The following is an 18,524-nucleotide window of genomic DNA, read 5'->3' on the forward strand; positions in this document are numbered from 1 at the left end:
AACAATATTTTAACGTGTGCGATTACTTCGAATCGAATAACAGTGGATTCGATGTGTTTTCAAATCTAAAAGATTCCAATTTGAATAGTTTGAGAATTTTGAATCACCTATGATTCGAGTACGAATTAATTGTTTAGTTTGTTTAATTTAGTTTATTTTCTATCAGCCCAATTTTATATCAATATGTGCCAATTCTCTTACCTGATTGTTGATTTCTGAAATTTTTTTATCGTTTCTAAATCTTATAAACTACCCAAAAATGTGTGTATGTTTTCATACATTTGTTTCAACATCATAGATTTATATTATTTTTATTTTACAGAATTTGATTTGATTCGAGTTTACGATGCTTGATTTGCACAATATTTCTAAACAAAACACGCAACAATCTAAAAAACTCCGAATTTTAAAATTCATTTATTTTAACGTTCATACACCTTATTGGAGATACACGATTCACATCCATATGCTGCATATACATATATATATTTTTTTTTTTGTTGGACATGCTTTAGCTGTATTCCATATAATGATTTCTCATTATTTCCAGTCACTCTAACTTTCGTATATCTAGATGCATTTTTGGGAAAAAACAGAGGTTACATAGGCACATTTTATTATCAATTATTAATCCTTCCATTTAAACCATCTGATGTTCAACAACATTTACAACATTTATGGAATATACCATACGTAGAGAAACATCAGGGATAATATCTTATATATACATCAACGTTCAATTATAATCTCTACAGCAATTACAAAACGAGAAAAATAAATTAGATCAGCAAATAACACTAACTATGCTTACGAAATGTGTAACATAAAATATTATTTTACATTACTATTATCTTAATTCGACTCATATCAACAATATCTATGTACAATAAAATATAATACTCGTTGCAAGAAAAATATATAATACTTTTTAAACGTCAAAATTCTTTGCTCTGTCGCTTCTCTTCTACAAAAAAAAAGAAGACTATTTATACTAGCAAAGGAAACTGGGCAAAAAAGGAAACTGGGCAAAAAATGATGATATATTCTGCTTTTAGAAATCTTGATAAGTGAACAGAGAAGTGTCACCATATCACTTGTGTCGCGTTCGCCGCGAGACACCTTTCATTCGTCGCTCGTGTTTTTAAGCTTTACGCGTTGGAAGCAAAAATTCGATACACCCATCACTATGACCGTACCGCAAACTACAGTTAAGCGCAAAGAGCATAAAATGAGAATCGAGAGATGTGCATGCAGAATGGATCGTAAATAAAATCCTTGTCTCCGACGTGTCGTCGCGTCAGTATATATACGGAAAAAAATGGAAATCTACATGATAACAGAAACATCGTATTCTTTTTTTGAATTTAATTTATACTTGTATACTCATTGAGTATATCTTAATTGATCAAAAGTTACGAATAAAATATCTTGGTAAATTCTCTATCTTCTTCCTACTTTTTCTTTCGATTTTGCGTGTCTATCACAGTAATAATAAAAAACTTGAAAAGTGTAAGTCAAGCGTGTTAAATCATTCTTTCTTCATCTTTTGAAAAGTCTTACAACTAAGGCCGCTATCGCGTACCTAAATTCAATCGCTATTAATTATTTGTCAATCCATAAAGTACAGCGATACGATGAAAGAGGGCTGAGAGACGTTGTTTCAGGCTTTGATCTACCGCATGCCTAGTCAATATTCGCACACCGCGTACGAAAACCGGAAGCAACGGTGCCAATTGTTCATCCTGTAAAAAGAATCACAAAATATATATATAAAAGTAATTGAGACCTACAACAATTTTTCACAAAAAAAATTCAACGATTCTTTTATTTAAAAAATTTAATGATTTGTCCAAACAAATGTATGTTTATAATTGCAACATTTTGCAAATTATTTAATTTTTCAAATAAAAAAATCGTAAATTTGAAAATAATTATTACAGGTCTTAATATACTGAGGGAAAAGTATTAAATTTTAATAAATATTTATTTAAATAATATTAATAAAACATTTACTAAATATAAATATATATTTATTTAATACAAGATTCACTAATTTAACTTTAAGCATAAAAAGAAAGAAAAACTTACTGGCAAAGCTAAAGCCCATTCCAATGCAGTGCTCAAAGTGTCTGCCCAAGCTTTCCTATGAGCTTCGCTGTCTTTATTAACGGTTCGTCTCTGCACTTCTTGATTAACGATTGGTTGACTCTCGACTCTAGACGCCTCTTCTTCGTCCCGCAAAAAGGGATTTATTCTAAAACCACGCTTACTACGTTCATAATCGCGCAGTAATTCATCTATATTGTCAAGGACCTGTGAGGATTTAGAATTCTTTTTGTCCTCCTCTTTAATGCTTTCTTCTGCTTCGCGAGGCTCGCTAGAAGGACATCGTCCCTCATCGGACATCGTCCAAGCGGGTATTCTGCGCACCTCCATCACCGACTTTGGTCGGGAATCCACGGAATCGGCCGGCAAAGACTTATCTTCATTCTCAAGATCTGCCACCATAACAAACGTCAAAGATTTCCGCCTGGATAATGGACCTACATCGCTACCACGTCTTTCCGAAAATGATTTTTTGTGTAAAAAGCCTTCGTCGGAAAACGAATTTCGATTTAGCGTCTTCATATCAGCCATGGAATTTCTCACAGAAATTGACTCTGTTTTCCAATGCGAATCAAACTTGTAAGAGAAGTCGTCACGAGAATACATCTTGGGAAGCGCCGGAGTCGCGGAATTATATTTGGCATCAATGTAACCCTCGCTGGAAGTTCCACCCGAGCGATCGAAGTAAACAATCTTCTCCGTGACCGATCCTAATCTGGACACCGGTCTAGAGTCGTCGGTTTCCGGTTCAGACTGTGGACCAGAATCAGTTGAATATTCTGCGGCCAGATCAGACAATCTGAAAGGTCTCGGATCATTTTCGCTCTCAGCTCCAAGTTCCTCCAAGCCGCTCTCGTCATCCAAGTTTGGATTGTACACGTCGTCCGGATCATCCTGCTCATCTTCCTCATCACCATCAGGCTGATCTTGACGGGTACTGGTATCTTCTTTCTCCGACGACTCGACGAAAGTACTGGTGACAAGACGACCATTAATGGGCTCTTTCCTAGTAATCTCAGGATAATCATCGGGCTGCGCCACCAGCAAGAATATCTTCCTCTCTGCGAAACTGTCGACCTTGGTGTACCTGCCGTCCTCGTCAAGAACTACTTCAACATAAGTCTCGCAAAGCTCATCGAAAGTCGTACGGAGTTGCCGTAGATATTTGTTGAGTTTTCGATGCTTGATGTCGTAGACACATTCTCTGTCGCCCAGTCCTGTGCCCAAAATCGTCTTCACCAATTCCAGACTCGCGTGAAGCTCCTCTACTTCTCGTAAACACAGCTCGAACAACGTGATGATCTTAATGGTCCAAGCAGCGGCCGCTTGGCGATATAGATTCGCCGGTTGCTCGAGATTCGCCACCTTTTGCACTAAGAATTTCAAGCCCGGCCGGCAATCGAACTTCAGTGCGGCAACGTATGAAAAGTCCAGGGCAGAAAGGAAAATCTCCACGTGATGCGGATTCAGATGAGACAGGAAACCCCGTTTGGCGTTAGGATTAGGCGAACTGCACGGCGTCGAATGTGGAATCACGTGAGACAAACTATAGAAAAATATTCTTTCGAGCGTCAATCATTACAAAATCATAATCTTACGTTTATCTTTTTCAAGTTTCAATCCAAGTTATTAACGTGGATTAAACTATCGACAACTTTAATTCAAATTCCGTAACAACTATTTGGTGTTATATCGTAAAAAAAATATATATGTGCTGCTAATAGTTAATATATTGTTATAGATTAATGCAAAAAGCGAACATATACGAACCTTGAAATTGAGGGGCCGGTACCCTGAAGAAGAACACTCGCAATGCAATGAAGCAGCATCTGATGTACCAAAAGTCCGACTACCAATGCACGCAACTGGACTCTAACGATGTAAAGATCGGGATTGAGAGTAGCGCCTACGGCAGGAGGGTACAAAAGGAACACGTACGACCTTTCGTCAGATGATCGCAAAGCATCTTCGACCCGTGTTTGTTCCTCGAGAAGGAACACCTGAAGACACAAGCACGTGAATACATTATAAAATCTAAACTTGTTTCAAGCAGAATTCTGATTGTATGGTATGATGCAGTTCTTCAAAGATCTGGTGAATTTTGTGAAAATTACGCTACAATAAAGCAATCATTAAGTCTTCGTAATATTTTGATTGCAAGTAAGATTATGTTTATCATTTCTTGTAATAATGTACTGAAAAAATTTATGTAAAAAGATTTTTAATTCAATGTTACTGTGTAGTATGAGTAAAAAATCATTATTATTAGTTTTCAGTAATTATTAACTAAGAATGATTATGAGAATAATCTTAATTACAATAATAGTAACGGTATGCCTCAGTCTAACACGACTCCGCAGTTCTTTCCGATCGCAAGATAATGTGTGCAAACTACGAAAGCTGCAGCTTCTATAAATACGGTGTCGTGTACCGTTATACCTACACGTTAATGTGATAGTGAAATTCTAGCCATGGACTCAAGCCATGGATTTTAACAGTGATTCGCAAGACCGTGCCAAGTAAAATTGAAATAATATTTCAATCAACGACGAGGTCCTTTTTTGTAAATTCAACAAAATAAAAAAAAAATTACGAATTTATCCATATTGATTTTCTTACGGTAAGGTATTCTTTAGCAATTTGAAAAAAATGTTGATAATTATTCTTAAAGTTAATAACTAATTTCTTTTTCTATAGACCCACAAAAAAAATTTAATAAATCTTTAATATGAGATTAATATAATTTAATATAAGTTTTATTAAAACTTTAATAAAACATTAATAATATTTTAATAAGGGTTCAATTTTTTATTAAAATCCTATAAAGATTTAATTTAGTAATACATAATCATATTAAAGTGTTGTATACAGTATAATTTTATTAAATGTTTTCTGCTAAATTTTAATAAAGATTTGATAGTACGAATTAATGAATTAGCAAGTTAAGGGAAGTCTACAATGATGGAATTTTTTCTCTTTTATCATTTGTGATAGTTTTTAAGTAAAAGCTAGCAGAAATTGTTGTTTACTTTAGGGATTAATAACTTTATCTCTAACTTCATTTTACAAGTAAATTTTAGCTAGCAGAAAATTTTTATTATGTTTGTGATAAAAACTGATAAGGAAACTGAGAATTAATAAATAACTTCCTCATATTAATATCATTTAATTATACTTTTCTTTTTCCTGAATATGTACACAGGAAAACTTTATCTAATCCTCATTAATTAAGACTTATTATGACTATATTAAATCCTTGTCCCATATTATAAACTTATTAAGATTTACTCAAAGTTTTAATGAAATCTTAATACAGATTTTTTTATTAAATTCTTATATAAATTTAAAAGACTTTTTTTGCGGAAAATTATATGCAATATAACAATATTTATATATTTATTTATTTTTTGAAAAGGATCTCGTTAAAGCGCCTCTGAAGCCTAACCCGTGCCTTCTACCAGCATGTGCATATGTTGAAAAAAAACATGGTGATCCGAATCGAATGGCGTTTCCTCGTCGACAGGCGTATTCCAAATGAACGACTTTTCGTTCAAGGTAAAGGGTGAAGTGAACAGTCAATCAGCTGATAATAAAAGCTTTATATTTGTTGAACACAGTTATCCAGCGGTACAAAAATACATAGGAATCATTTTGACTCTGTCGCTAGTATCAACCATATCGAACAAGCTTGGAACACATCGAAAGCGATCGGTCGATTATGCTTGCGTCATATGCTCAGCATACATATAAAAAGTACTCGTGTTCAATGCATACATAGGTGAGGTATATTGCGCGGTATACGAAAATATTTTTTAGGCTGAAAATTGGAGCTTATCTGAAATTGCTCTCGATTCAAATAGAACGCGAATGCTATAACTGGGCCTGTCGACGACGATGCGATGGCACGCCTCCACGACTCTGTGAATCACTCTCGAATCGACGTGGATGTCGGACATTTATCCACGTTATTCGCTTTTTTTTGCCGGTCGAAATGGTGAATCTCAATACGATACAATAACATTATCTTTATTTTTTTTTCTCCGGGTTTGAGCGTTCTTAAAATCCATGACGTGAGTTACCGTGGTCGGCTAGAGCCATTGGGGGCCTGTGTTCGTCGTAGTGTTAGTGTAATCGGGGGGTGTCGTGTGCTGCCTACAACCGATGGGGTAGGAAGTAGTGTGCTGGTCGATCAGTGTCGTCTCAATGGTCGTCAAATCCTGGAAAGGCGTCGTCGGCAGTGACGCCGCGCTCTGCCTCTTGATGGCAGTCAATACCTCACGCAGCTGGCTCACCTGGGAGCAAGTCAGGTCAGGAGGGAACCACCTGTGTCCCTATATCTTTATCTTTTCTTTCACTAACTTTCTCTCCCTCTCTCTCTCTCTCTCTCTCTCTCTCTCTCTCTCTCTCTCTCATCTCATCGCATGTCACACTCTCGCACTCGTCATTTCATCACAATGAACAACGCGCTTCTAAAATCATCTCTATCGAGTGATAAGATGTCTACATGAGGACTCATCTGTCAAATGATAGGGATCGATAATAAAAGCTTTCGTAAAAACTGTAAATTTTAAACGTACGACATTTTCGCATCTCGTTGTCCGCATCGCATTAATTGTTACATTTAATTTTGAGTTTTAATCTACTTTAAATAACATTATTTTGATCGAGAATTAATTGTGTTTAGCACGTGAGATATGTGCCAAGAACAATTTGGATATCGTAATATGTGAATGATAAATGTAGAAATGAATTCTCTCTCTCTCTCTTGAGTTAGGGCAGAGTCTATATATTCCGAATGTTCTGTTTCGTGATAACAAAAGGCACATCGACAAAGCACATCGAACGTACAACAAATAGTAACAACGAAAATTGTCGGTATTTTTTTCGGCGTGTGTTACCACCTCTCGAAAATAAATCTCGGATTACTTACCTGAGCGGCGAGTTGCCGCAACCGTTCCGTTTCTTCCGGTGTCGCGTCTCGGCGCGCCGCGACCTTCACCTGGGCGACGTCTCCGTAAAAAGATTCCGACCTGGGCGAGAAAGCCATGGTCAGCTGGTGCAGCTCCTGCAACGAATTTGAACAGGCGCGGTAGCACGCGACACCGCAGACCTCCCATTGTTCCGGGGTGAGAAGTGGTCCGCTGCTCACGAGGATGTGTCTAGCAAACATGAATTTAATTTCTTTGTAAATTGCTAATCTTTAATGTTAAGAAAAAGTTACCGAAATTGCATCACCTCACCCAAAAATTTAACCGCGGTTCTTGTACAATTTCTATGGAATGATATTTGAGAATTATATATAGTATTACTATGATGGGTTTTTTACTTTTGGGACTTATTGTTAGATACAGCAGGAATTTTTATGCTATTTACGTTCTGATACACGGAAAGAACAAATTTACTAAAAGAAAGGAAAAATGTTATGATGTAAAGAACTAAAAATATTTTTCATAATTTCTGAGTTGCAAGTCTTTAGCTAAAAAGTAGTGCAAAAGTTTTGGCAACCCTCGCTTACTTGCGATAAATAACGTAACGTATAGCGTAACAATGATATAATATAAAATAGAAAAATGGAGATCTTTTCTATACATTTCTCTTAATAAATAAAAACTTGTGACCGAAAGAACATTTTAACACTGTCTACAATCTATTGTACATTGCTATAGCGTTGTTCTGTAATATAATGTCTCTCAAGGACACGAGCAACGCTCGGTGAACGGTAATCAGATTTCTCGTGCTACCGTGTCAACGATAAAGTTGGCCAACGCCTTCTGCGCGGTCTCTTGAATCATCGATCTTTCATAGCTACGGCGATCAGGCGCAAAATCATCCGATCCGCTGGATTATTCTGTGGAAGTGGGTTGTCTACCTATACTGGGTGACGCTAAGATTTCAGATCGGGATACCGTTCGATTCGTCATTCGCGTACGCGGACCTGCTCCGTTTTTAAATTCCGGCGTACATACAACGCGTGTACATCGATACCTCGCGATCGGCACTGATTCGCGGGATCGTGTTACGAACTCGGTCCGGTTGGATGTATACATGTCCACCGTGCACGTTAATACAGGGAAAATGCGCCAATGACTCTCCAGGTGGATGCAGCGTGTGCAGTCGTTAGCATGACGCTCCAAGGGTGTCGAGTTTCAGTGGCTATTTTATCCCACCAGACAGCTTGTCAAGCTTCGTTATCATCTTACACACACACTTCGCGCCGTAACAGCGATATACCTAACTTAACGTTCGCTGGGAAATGCATTCCATCAAAGGAGGACGATCTGGATAGGGTCGATTCTGGACCTTTGTAAATTTTGTCCAAATTGATAAAAATTTATATCTTGAAGTCAATTATATTCCCTTTAAGTGATTCCAGTTCAAAGAGAGATATTTAGTGCGGTAATGTTACCATGTTTACTTCGGAAATCAATATAACATATCGAAAAACCTTCAAAAAAAATTATGGCAGTCGAATTGGAAAATAATCTGGAATCATTCTGGGTTGCCAGAAATTTTCCAATTTTTTTGTATTTTGATGTCGACGCTCTTACATGTTAGAATTTAAATAATGCATGCCAATAAATCCAAAAAAAGCAACGTCGCACTGAATATCTTTGTTTGAACTGGAATTACTCAAATTGAATATAATTAACCTTAAGATATAGATTTTCATGGGTTAGAACAAAATTTACGAGGAATTAGAATCAGTTTTTATAGATCCTCCCCCTTTAACCGATGCACTGATCCCGAAAACATGAAAATGGCGACGCGATATAATCCCGTGACCCACTAATATAATAAATACAATAACGTTATCGCAATCACAGTACAGAATTATATAAGAAAGTTATTACATCTCCATTCCTTGGCATTTATTTTATGATCCAGCTTTCCTAATTGAGTTACGAAATAACCGGCGATAAGGCATCGTTTCAAGCCGTTAAAGAACCACCACGTTTGGTACCGCCATTACATTCCGGTTTTCTCTTCTTTTACTGCAATCTCGTGCCGTCGTTAATGTCATCGAACATCGATTTTCTATGCGCAGGAAACCATTGCCGCGTAAACCGCGTAAATATTAACGAAGCTCGCGCGAATCGCAATAAAGAGCAAACGAGCGGACAAGCAAATTACTCGGGCTTGCTTCGGCTGGCTTTTATGTCGCGAGCTGGAAATGTCCTCCACGCTTTTGACTTACCTGATGCAAGCGCAACCGAGACGGGCTATGCTCTCCGTAGGCTGTACCACGCATTCCGCCATCACTAACAAAAGCTGTTTCAACATCAGCGTCGTGGCAGGTAAATAGGCATCGTTTCTGACGACCTCTGGACCTAAAAAGTGATTACACAAACAAACGAATTAGCAACCGCAGTCGCTCGTACACTTTCTTCTTATCTTTACCTTCTAGATCAATGTTTTTCGCGTTACCTTGCAAGTTCGTCAAATAATCGACCACGAGATCCGTCGTGAGACCGCAACACTGTTTGAAATTGGGCGCAAAGTTGTCCCATCCGCGAAAGATCTTGGACGTTTTCCTCAGCCAATTTTGCACCATAGGCAATAGCAGGTGATTAACGCAGTAGAGTCCAAACGCCGGTCCAGGTACGTTCAAAATGTCGCGCAACAGATGGAATAAGGTTTCCAGGGTGTGCGGTTGATAACGCTTTGGACAGATCATAGTTGCGCTTGCCAGGCCTTCGATAAGAATGTACCAGACCCTGAGGATACCACTAGGCTTGTCCATGCTTTGCAACGTAGCGATAGGATGAGCGTCTTTGTCAATTAACGGAGTCAGCGCGTCGTACGCTTTATCCGGCATCATTTCTTGTATCGACTCGATGTGCTTGTCGAATCTGGTCAGCTCGAGATTCGGAATGATTGGGTCCACGTATTGCGGAATCGTGGAGACTTGAATTCGCTGAGCGGAATGGAAGATCGGGCAGGCCGGCATGCGATACATCGACGACAGAATATCGCTGCAACTCAGCAGATACTTCAAACTTTCCACGCAGAGTCGCATTCTTCTCGATTCTGCGCTATCGATGCTATCAGTCTCTTCGGATTGAGCTTCGTTGTCACCGATACCTCTTACGTGTTTTAGCAGGCACAAAATACAGTCCAAGGCGGCATTAGCGAAGACCAATGTGTTGTCCGTCGAGAGGAAGACTCTGAAAACTTCTAGCAAAGGTGCTGATTCTACCGAATCCGAATTGTTGACCGACGCCACTCGGAGCGCGCCGAAGAGCGGACGCCAACCTGAACGTATCTCCGTACGATTCGTTTCAACGAACTCGCAGATGCAACTGACAATCTGAAAAAATAATTTCATTCTAAACAAAATTTGAATTTATAAGCTTTAATTTAATCGTGAATGTCTGCTTACTTGATCTTGCACGTCGCTATCACAGAGTTCGAGACATAAAAGATTTTCGAAAGGCTTGAAAAGCGCCTCGTTAAAGTGAAAATGCGGAAGCTCTATTTGTTCGTTTAACAAGGCCGCCATGGAATCGTGAATGCATTGAACGGCTTTCTTCGAAATACTACGGTCCTCGTGACAAGCCGCCTCCATGAAGTGTGGTCCCAAAATGGTCCATACCTAAAAAATTATTTAATTGTTTATGTATCACTAATTATTATTAAGAGAATATTGGACCCTAGCAATAACAAATTAAAATATAAGGTATTTTTTAACATGATTTAATCTTATGTTAAAAGAGATAGATATATGATGTATTTTTATTTTAAAAATATTTATTTTAAAGAAAGGCAAAGTTACATTAAAGCAGTGTTAAATTAAAACATTTTTCTCAAAACGTCTGCATCTTATTTTTTAAATAAAATATATATTTTCAAAGTAGAAATATATTGATTATCTATCTATCTCTTTAAATAAAAGTTTTATACCTTTTAAAAGATACTCTATTTTTTATCTCTTGACTCTTTTAATTATATTAAATTATTTAATTATTATTCTTACGTCATTCAAATTATAATTGTAAATTATTAGGTTGCATACATTAAATACTGCTTTCTTACCCCCATTATATGTATCAAAGGCCTGCCACTCTTTACACACTTCAGCATAACTTCGCCTAAACGAGCCAAAAGCAACACGTTCATCTCATTTTCCCTCGGTTTATTTCGTCTCCACCAAAACCTTTTATTGTCTTTGCAGCCATCAGTGGTTTTGAACAATTGGGCCTTGCTGGCCTTACAGAGAGCCATGAGAAACGAGCAAAGCGCTCTGAGATTTAGTTTAAGTGCCGCATCCTCGAAAAGTCTATCGACTTGCTGTGATAGCACACAAATAATCTTGGCGGCATAGTCCGCTGGTAAAATGCCATTAAATTGACTGTCGGCATTTGATTCTTGAATAATCTCCGGTATCGTGTCTGAAGTGGGATTTTGCGTGTAGGGACTCGATAGAAAACTATAAACGTCCACGCTATATAAAAGAAATAATCAAAAAGTTAAAAATAAATATAAAATATCAGAATTCTGACATTTTGTAAAATATTTATATTAATCAATTGGCATATTATTAATTACTTAAAGAACAAACTTTTGAAAAAAATAATATTAAATAAATAAAATGTTGTAATATAGAAGTAAATTGTGTACCAAGATTCCTCATCATCGACAATGTTGAAATTTAATCGAAGCCTATCTTGACTGTTTTTAGCATCGGCATTCGCAGCGTCTTTCTTTTCCTTTTTCTGAGAGACTTTGGGCAGTGAAGGATTTTGATTCCTTCCGAAGAAGTCATGTTCCAGCTTGCTCACGTACAGGCAACACCTTTTATCAAATGATAATGATCTCTTTAATAAATGTAAGAGAAATTATGTTACTGTTTTTCAGAGTGTCACTCACGTAAAAACATGCGGCCAACAATCGCTACCATGACTGCCTAGTTCCAGACCTCTTCCTAGAAGCACATCCATACTAAGAGCGTGAGATGTGTGGAGGTTGGTCGCTTTGTTCTGCAGTTTAAGTCGAAGAACGTCCTTTTTGCGAGTAATCTTCGAAATAGATTGTTCCGTACAAGCGGCCTTCGCGAGAAGGGCAAAAATGGAACCGCAACGATTTTGTAAACCTGAAATAAGTAGAAAGAAATAAGATAAGAAGAATCTACTTTAAAAACTACTTTAAAAATTGATTAAAGAAGGTAGAAAGTATATGTACCAAGTACGTTGCTTAACGTGGCAGCCTTATGAAGACCTTCAAGCGCCAAGACGACCGTGTCTCTAACTCCTCTTCTGCCACCGTCTCTGTTTAGAATGCCTTTATTGGTTTCCTCCTTAGGAGGATTCAGCCCCGTCGTGAGAACCGTCATCATACTACCCCAGCAACAAGTCAGCACTCTTCGGGACAGTTTTGCGCCAGCCTCCGCTTCCGAAGTTGGTTCACTTCGAGAAAGCTGAGCTCGTTCCAATCTTATGTAATCAGAAAGCAATTGTCCGCCTCTGTGACTGCCAGGTATGCCATCCACATCTACAAATTATATAAAAGAAATTTTATTAATTAAATTTTAATTATAGAAATTTTATTAAAAAATGATTTATGATTCAAATATTATAAAAGATATCATTTCGTTAATATACTTATTTTACTGAAATATTAATTTAACACTGCATACCCGTGAGAACATTAACTAATGCGTTATTTTCCGTGGAGCTAGGATTATAACCACACTTCTCAAGTAAATTGCATGCGAGAACTTGTTGATACAATTCGGAGAGCCACGTAGCTGAGAGATAAACTAGCACACCCGATCCATGCACCTCCTCCACAAATCGCTCCTTAAAAATAAGATTAAGTTAAATAAATTTGAATAGAATTTAAATATTTAGCGATTAGACGTACCTCGCTGATTGGAATTTGCCGACCTTCCTCATGATAATAATTTATTTGGATTAATTTCAGATTGAGAAGCAATGCTGCATACGTCGCCAGATAAATTCCGTCAGCATTCATGATCGTGATTAACGCACATGAATCTATACTATGGTCAGCTTGTTCTTGCATCTTCTGTTGAGCTACAAACACCCCTAAAATATATACAAATATTGTCAAGTATATATAAATATTTCACACAAAAATGTAAATACTTAATTCACATATATTTTTATTCTTGAATGCTATTTGTTTATATTTAAGTATAAAATGTGCTCTCTTTAATTACAACTGTTCACTTGCATCAATGATAAGTATATCTGTGCAAAGTATATTTTATTCTTAAGATCGTATTCTTGTTTCTAATATCGTATTGTTCTCACGAGAGTTTGTAACGCAGTGCGATGCAAAAAGATCTTTCTAAAAGCCGTTGCGGTAATCTTACGCAACGAGAGACTCCGCTTAACCAAAGCGCGCGTGCACGCCGGTTAAAGCCCTTTACTCGGGTCGTTGACTGCACGCGGTCACGTGACACTGGCGCACGTGCTTGCCGTCTGGGCCGTCTCCCCACTCTCCGGCCGAGGAGTGGCTTCCGTCCTCGACCGGAGAGTGGGGAGACGGCCCAGACGGCAAGCACGTGCGTCAGTGTCACGTGACCGCGTGCAGTCAACGACCCGAGTAGGGGGCTTTAACTGGCGTGCACGCGTGCTTTAGGCGAGCGGAATCTCGCTATGCGAGATTACCGCAACAGCTTTTAGAGAGATCTTCTTGCATCGCACTGCGTTATAAACCCTCGTAATTCATTTGCAGGATTAGATAATTAAAAAACTAAAAGTTAAATAATAAAGTTAATATTAACTTTAATAATTTTAACTTAACTTACAATTAATTTTAAAATTACCTTGACAGTATTCAGATGCAAAGTTTTGCAACGCCTCGTCCACTTCTATGTTACTTCGCAAAGTGAGAACCATCGGTATGAGATCGGATCTAAGCGTTTTCACGAATCGCCTGGCGTTGTGTCTCTCTACATCCACATTGCATTCGTCGGCCACTTGTCGACCTACATGAAGACACTTGGGTAATTTTTTCAATCTCATTTTCTCGTATTCATTCTCCGTTGTACAATCGTTATCGTCATGACTGTTTTCTTGAACCTCATCCGATTCGTTTTGTGGACCTTCAGTGTCAGTTGAATCGCCGTCTTCTGACGGTCCATGCCCGGATGAGTCAGAGTCCGAACCCATACCTTTCTTCATTAATTCCAATTGTTCCCTGTGGAATAAATTCTTATAATATATTGTATGTTACATGTATATGTAATATGAGAAAGACATTTATGTATACATAAATTTAGAGAGTTATCAATATTAATTTAAATAAAGTACAAAATTTTTATGATTTGTTGAAAAAAATAATTTTTTATCAACAACATTATATGACGTATGATATATTGTTATAAATTAGTATTGATAACACTTATAGTTTTTGTTAACTGAATTTTTCAAATAATTTATATATTTAATAATTATAATTTATATTTAATAGCAGAATTATTGTATTTAATGAGTTACTATCGTTGTGCTTACCTATATGTTTTTGGTAATCGTGCCATGCTTTGATAAGTCAGAGGTCCGCGATAATCACAGGATTCTAAATCTTCATACAAACTATTAATCGTGCACGTATAATTATGATTAATAGCCTTGCCCTCACAAAGTTCTTGAAGCGCAGATAGCATGGCGACAACGCAAGAGACACTCGCGTGCAATATAGCCAGTCCACCTGCTGTCGATTCTTCTATCGAGTCCATGGCTCTAAAATATATGTATAAAAATTTGAAAAAGAGATCTTATTCTAAATTTTATTTTAGCTATATTTATTTATTAGATGTCAAAAATTATTATGTTGCAAAAAATACTAACAGTCTCATTAGTGCCATGTCACTTTGTATATGGCTCGACCGATCTTCTTCTACAAGTAACGGTCCAGCAAAATCAACCATGCGACTGGGACTACGCAGTAATTCCTTTAATGCTTTCAAGGGTTCTAAACGCTGCTGCGGCGGTGGATATAGCAACATTCTATGGAAAACCGATTCCAAAACTGGTCGCAATGGACCGACGCATCCTACCAATCTTACTAATTCCGTGCCAATGCTGAAAACGATATATTTCAGTTTTTTTATGCAATGTTATATAATTTATAAAATATTTAATAATATAACAGGTTTTATATAAAAATTATCGTAAAGAGTATTATATACTTGTGATATTAAGGATGTATGAGTCATATTTCAAGACATTACCAAAAATATAAAAATTTCATGGACTGTTCTAGTGTTAAGTTTAAGTAACTGTGTAAAATTTGAGCACAATTCACTTATTGGTTTAAAAGTTATTTAATTTTTATTTACTCTTAATTCTTACATAAAATCATGTTTTGCAGTATTTGTTTGCAAACTGAATGGTAAAGTAGCATTATCAATTACGAATCAAAATTTTTACATATATTAATAAAACTTTAATAAATATTCGTGCAAAAATTTATTTAAATTTGCTTACTTGTTTAAAAGTTATTTATTTAAAACTCCAAAAATATAGTAATTTTTGTTGCAAAAATTATTATAAATAAAATTTTTCATTGTTTTCTTTTTTGTAGCTAGTTTTAGGGTCAAAATTTAGGCATTTGCAACCAAAATTTTTTCTAGTGAAGCCTTCAGTTTTTAAATTTCGATAACTTTTAGCTCGTATTGTTCAGACAAAACATCTTTAATACATGTTGATGTATCCTGAACTTGCTACACTTTTACCTGTAAACTGTTTTAGCTTGATGACTGTCGAAACTCAACGACGTGGCCAAGTATCCGGAGCCTCTGCCAATCTCGTTCTCTTTTCCCTCGCGGGAGGTAAAGGTCTTATCTACGCGGGGAGTGCCCAGAAAAGCTATCAAGGCGGGACAGAACTTCTGCCATAAGAAAGTCGTAAAGTGTGCGTTGGTATGAATCTTTTGCGGTAGCGACGATATGAGCGTGTGCAAGCACTCCAATAGGAAGACCACAGTGCTGCCGTTTCTACCGTTGCTGGAACAGGATTTCCTAAACATTACTAATAGTATTAAACGTAACGGCTCTTATACGTTACTAATTTTTTTTTTAAGATGCATTTTTACTTCTGGGCCTCGTCCAATTTGCTGCAGATGTACTGCAAAATTGGCAGTGCCTCGTTGAAACACGAAACACCTCGCTCACGCACGTTTTTGTTCCGTTTAGCATTCTCGTCCATCTCCTGGCACTCCTCGTCTGCAAATAAATAAATACAATAATACATAAACATGAATGTTGGAATTCCATGTTGGCGATGCATTCGCAAGTATAAACGGTATAGTCAGTCGTTGGAATATTTTGCCGATAGCATTCTTCGACCCGCATGTCAATGGCACGCAATCTTGCAATTTATCGACCAAACATCTGTGTTTGGAAGCCGTAGAAGCTATTATCACTGTCTAAGGCAAAATGCATCGTCAACGATGTTGCGCTAATTTCTTTTTTTTCTGATAAAAGTGTTACCTAAAAACAGACAAAACGAGCGTAATGTTTGACTGGTTGCAGCCTGTGCGGCTGTACGCACAGCTTGATTGCCATTCTCGAACGCCTCGCAACAAGTAGTCAGTATAGCGATGATCAAACGGCCGTTCATAGTCCAATAAGGAGAGCAGGCGACTTGTAATAAAACCTAGAAAAAAAAAACGATAAAACATTATCCGCGAATAAATTCACGATTTTAAAGTAGTTCTAAAAGCAATACAAAAGAACAATTTTGTTGAAGTACAAATCTAAAAACAATTGTATCGAACTATTAAAAAAATATATATTGGACGTTTAAGCAAATTGTTTTATTTGCTAAAAAGTTAGCAAAACTTTTATTCAGCAATATCATGCTTGATTCTTTTACATAATTATATTTACATAATTATATTTTACATAATTATATTTACAGTTTAACATAAAATTTTCCGATCTGTCTTTAGCCACATTTTTAGGTAACACAATAAAATTGTTCTTTCCGTGAAAAAATATTTAAAATATTTCAATTTAATATGTGATTAATTTTCTTATTTTATTTGCTTCTTTAAGATTCTCGATCTAAAATATTTATTTTAATTATTGAAACTCACCTTGAGCATGTCCGTCTGTGTGTCATCGGATTGAGAGACGATGGAGCTCATGGCATGCAACATTTGTGCAGGCAACCATAACGAATCATCTTCTGGCTCGTAGGGTGATTGGAATCTGTCGTCTCTTAACATTTTCTACAAATTTTAATTTTGCAGCATTGACTACATGATATATTTATAATGCAGATATTTATTAATAATTATTAATAAAAAAGTTAATTATAAATTAAATCCGTTTAACTAATTATAGTAATTAATCTATTTACAATATTCAATCTTCAACACAAATTTTCTAAAAGTTGCAAAGGAACTTCTCGTAGTCCGATCAAAGCTAATTAAAAATCATCTGCCATAGCGACGGAGCTCGGCTTTAACTGTCGCAGCTGTTTGTCGGTATCTATCGTTTTATCGCGTACAGTTCCGGAACATACGTTTCCACAAGCGGTTACATCAATGCTGGTCAACGTACACGAGAAGAAAAGTAGGCCAAAGATAAGACTCAAACGTGAAAGAACGGGTCTTCGCCGTAGATGTTTAGACCCTTTATTCGCATTTTCATACATAGAAAATGCATTCTTTTGGAGGGAAAATGTTCTTTGACAAAAGATCATTATTTATTGTGTTACTTACGTGCAATCCCGCAAGTCCAAAAGCAACAAATTTGCTTCTGTTGCTTTCCAATGCTAGCTGAAACGTATGTAAGCATTTCGCGCGCAGTTCGTGCGGTGGGTCTCGCAACAAACCCTGCTGCTTCTCCAAAAAATCTGCAAGGAAAAAGATTGTTCTCAACACAAAGGAGACAAATCCGAAAATATGGGAGAAATGTTCAATGACTGACGCACCATCAGTCGCATCGTGCCATGACGCATGTTCAAATTGACGTAAACTTAAAAAACAGTTTTGCGCAGTAGACATTTTATGATTTTTTAACTTTGCGCAAAGATGTTTGAATATAATCAAGTTAAAGGTAACAAATATTCGTAATGTACATATGCGATTATATTTATCGCGAGGGATGCGACTGTCACGTCCGCTTGACGTCTCCGGCATGAAAGAGCCTCGAATAAGAGCGACTCACGTGCAAAAATGTTTAGTAAAAAAAAAAATTAAATTGAAATGGAAGGCATGACACGCTTACCGTGCGCTTCCTGCGCCGATTTTCGTAAATTTTGTAGCCTCGCATTGTTCGACTCCCTTATGATCTGCAGCAGGAGATCCTCCATGACACGACGGGCTACAACCGCTACCACGCGACTGATCGATAACGGAAGGGAGTGCCGATGCACGCCATGCTTCGCTTATACATGCGCACTCCCAGGAATGTAATAAACGTTACCCTCGACGAATGCTGA

The 18,524-nt window shown here is 37.0% G+C and overlaps 1 protein-coding gene across 2 annotated transcripts; it reads right to left on the bottom strand.

The window, feature by feature from the left end:
- Positions 1-1,048: 1,048 nt before the first annotated feature.
- LOC105196759 (brefeldin A-inhibited guanine nucleotide-exchange protein 3) lies at positions 1,049-18,467 on the bottom strand. Of its 2 annotated transcripts, none has more exons than XM_026135456.2 (22): positions 18,311-18,467; positions 17,803-17,936; positions 17,173-17,307; positions 16,565-16,730; positions 16,168-16,297; positions 15,809-16,078; positions 14,922-15,155; positions 14,586-14,813; positions 13,898-14,271; positions 12,967-13,151; positions 12,740-12,902; positions 12,286-12,594; positions 11,974-12,196; positions 11,725-11,898; positions 11,140-11,548; positions 10,487-10,699; positions 9,532-10,414; positions 9,302-9,434; positions 7,037-7,265; positions 3,877-4,106; positions 2,089-3,652; positions 1,049-1,742 (listed from the first exon to the last, which is right to left on the bottom strand). In XM_026135456.2, the coding sequence occupies exons 1-22, from the start codon at positions 18,393-18,395 to the stop codon at positions 1,599-1,601; spliced, it is 6,615 nt and encodes a 2,204-aa protein (XP_025991241.1). In that variant the 5' UTR covers positions 18,396-18,467; the 3' UTR covers positions 1,049-1,598. The 2 variants fall into 2 exon arrangements, with proteins under 2 accessions (XP_025991241.1, XP_011161149.1); XM_011162847.3 differs by having other exon boundaries at positions 15,809-16,093.
- Positions 18,468-18,524: the final 57 nt, after the last annotated feature.

Source organism: Solenopsis invicta, chromosome 2, assembly GCF_016802725.1.
Source record: "Solenopsis invicta isolate M01_SB chromosome 2, UNIL_Sinv_3.0, whole genome shotgun sequence".
NCBI classification, from domain to species: Eukaryota; Metazoa; Arthropoda; class Insecta; order Hymenoptera; family Formicidae; genus Solenopsis; species Solenopsis invicta.

Bases quoted from the DNA above. Each gene is read 5' to 3' on its own strand.
- LOC105196759 (XM_011162847.3), bottom strand. From the start codon at position 18,395: ATGGAGGATCTCCTGCTGCAGATCATAAGGGAGTCGAACAATGCGAGG. The intron at 17,937-18,310 runs GTAAGCGTGTCA...TTTTCCTTGCAG, and splicing joins ATCGGCGCAGGAAGCGCACG to ATTTTTTGGAGAAGCAGCAG. The intron at 4,107-7,036 runs GTAAGTAATCCG...TTGTGTCTTCAG, and splicing joins TGCGGCAACTCGCCGCTCAG to GTGTTCCTTCTCGAGGAACA.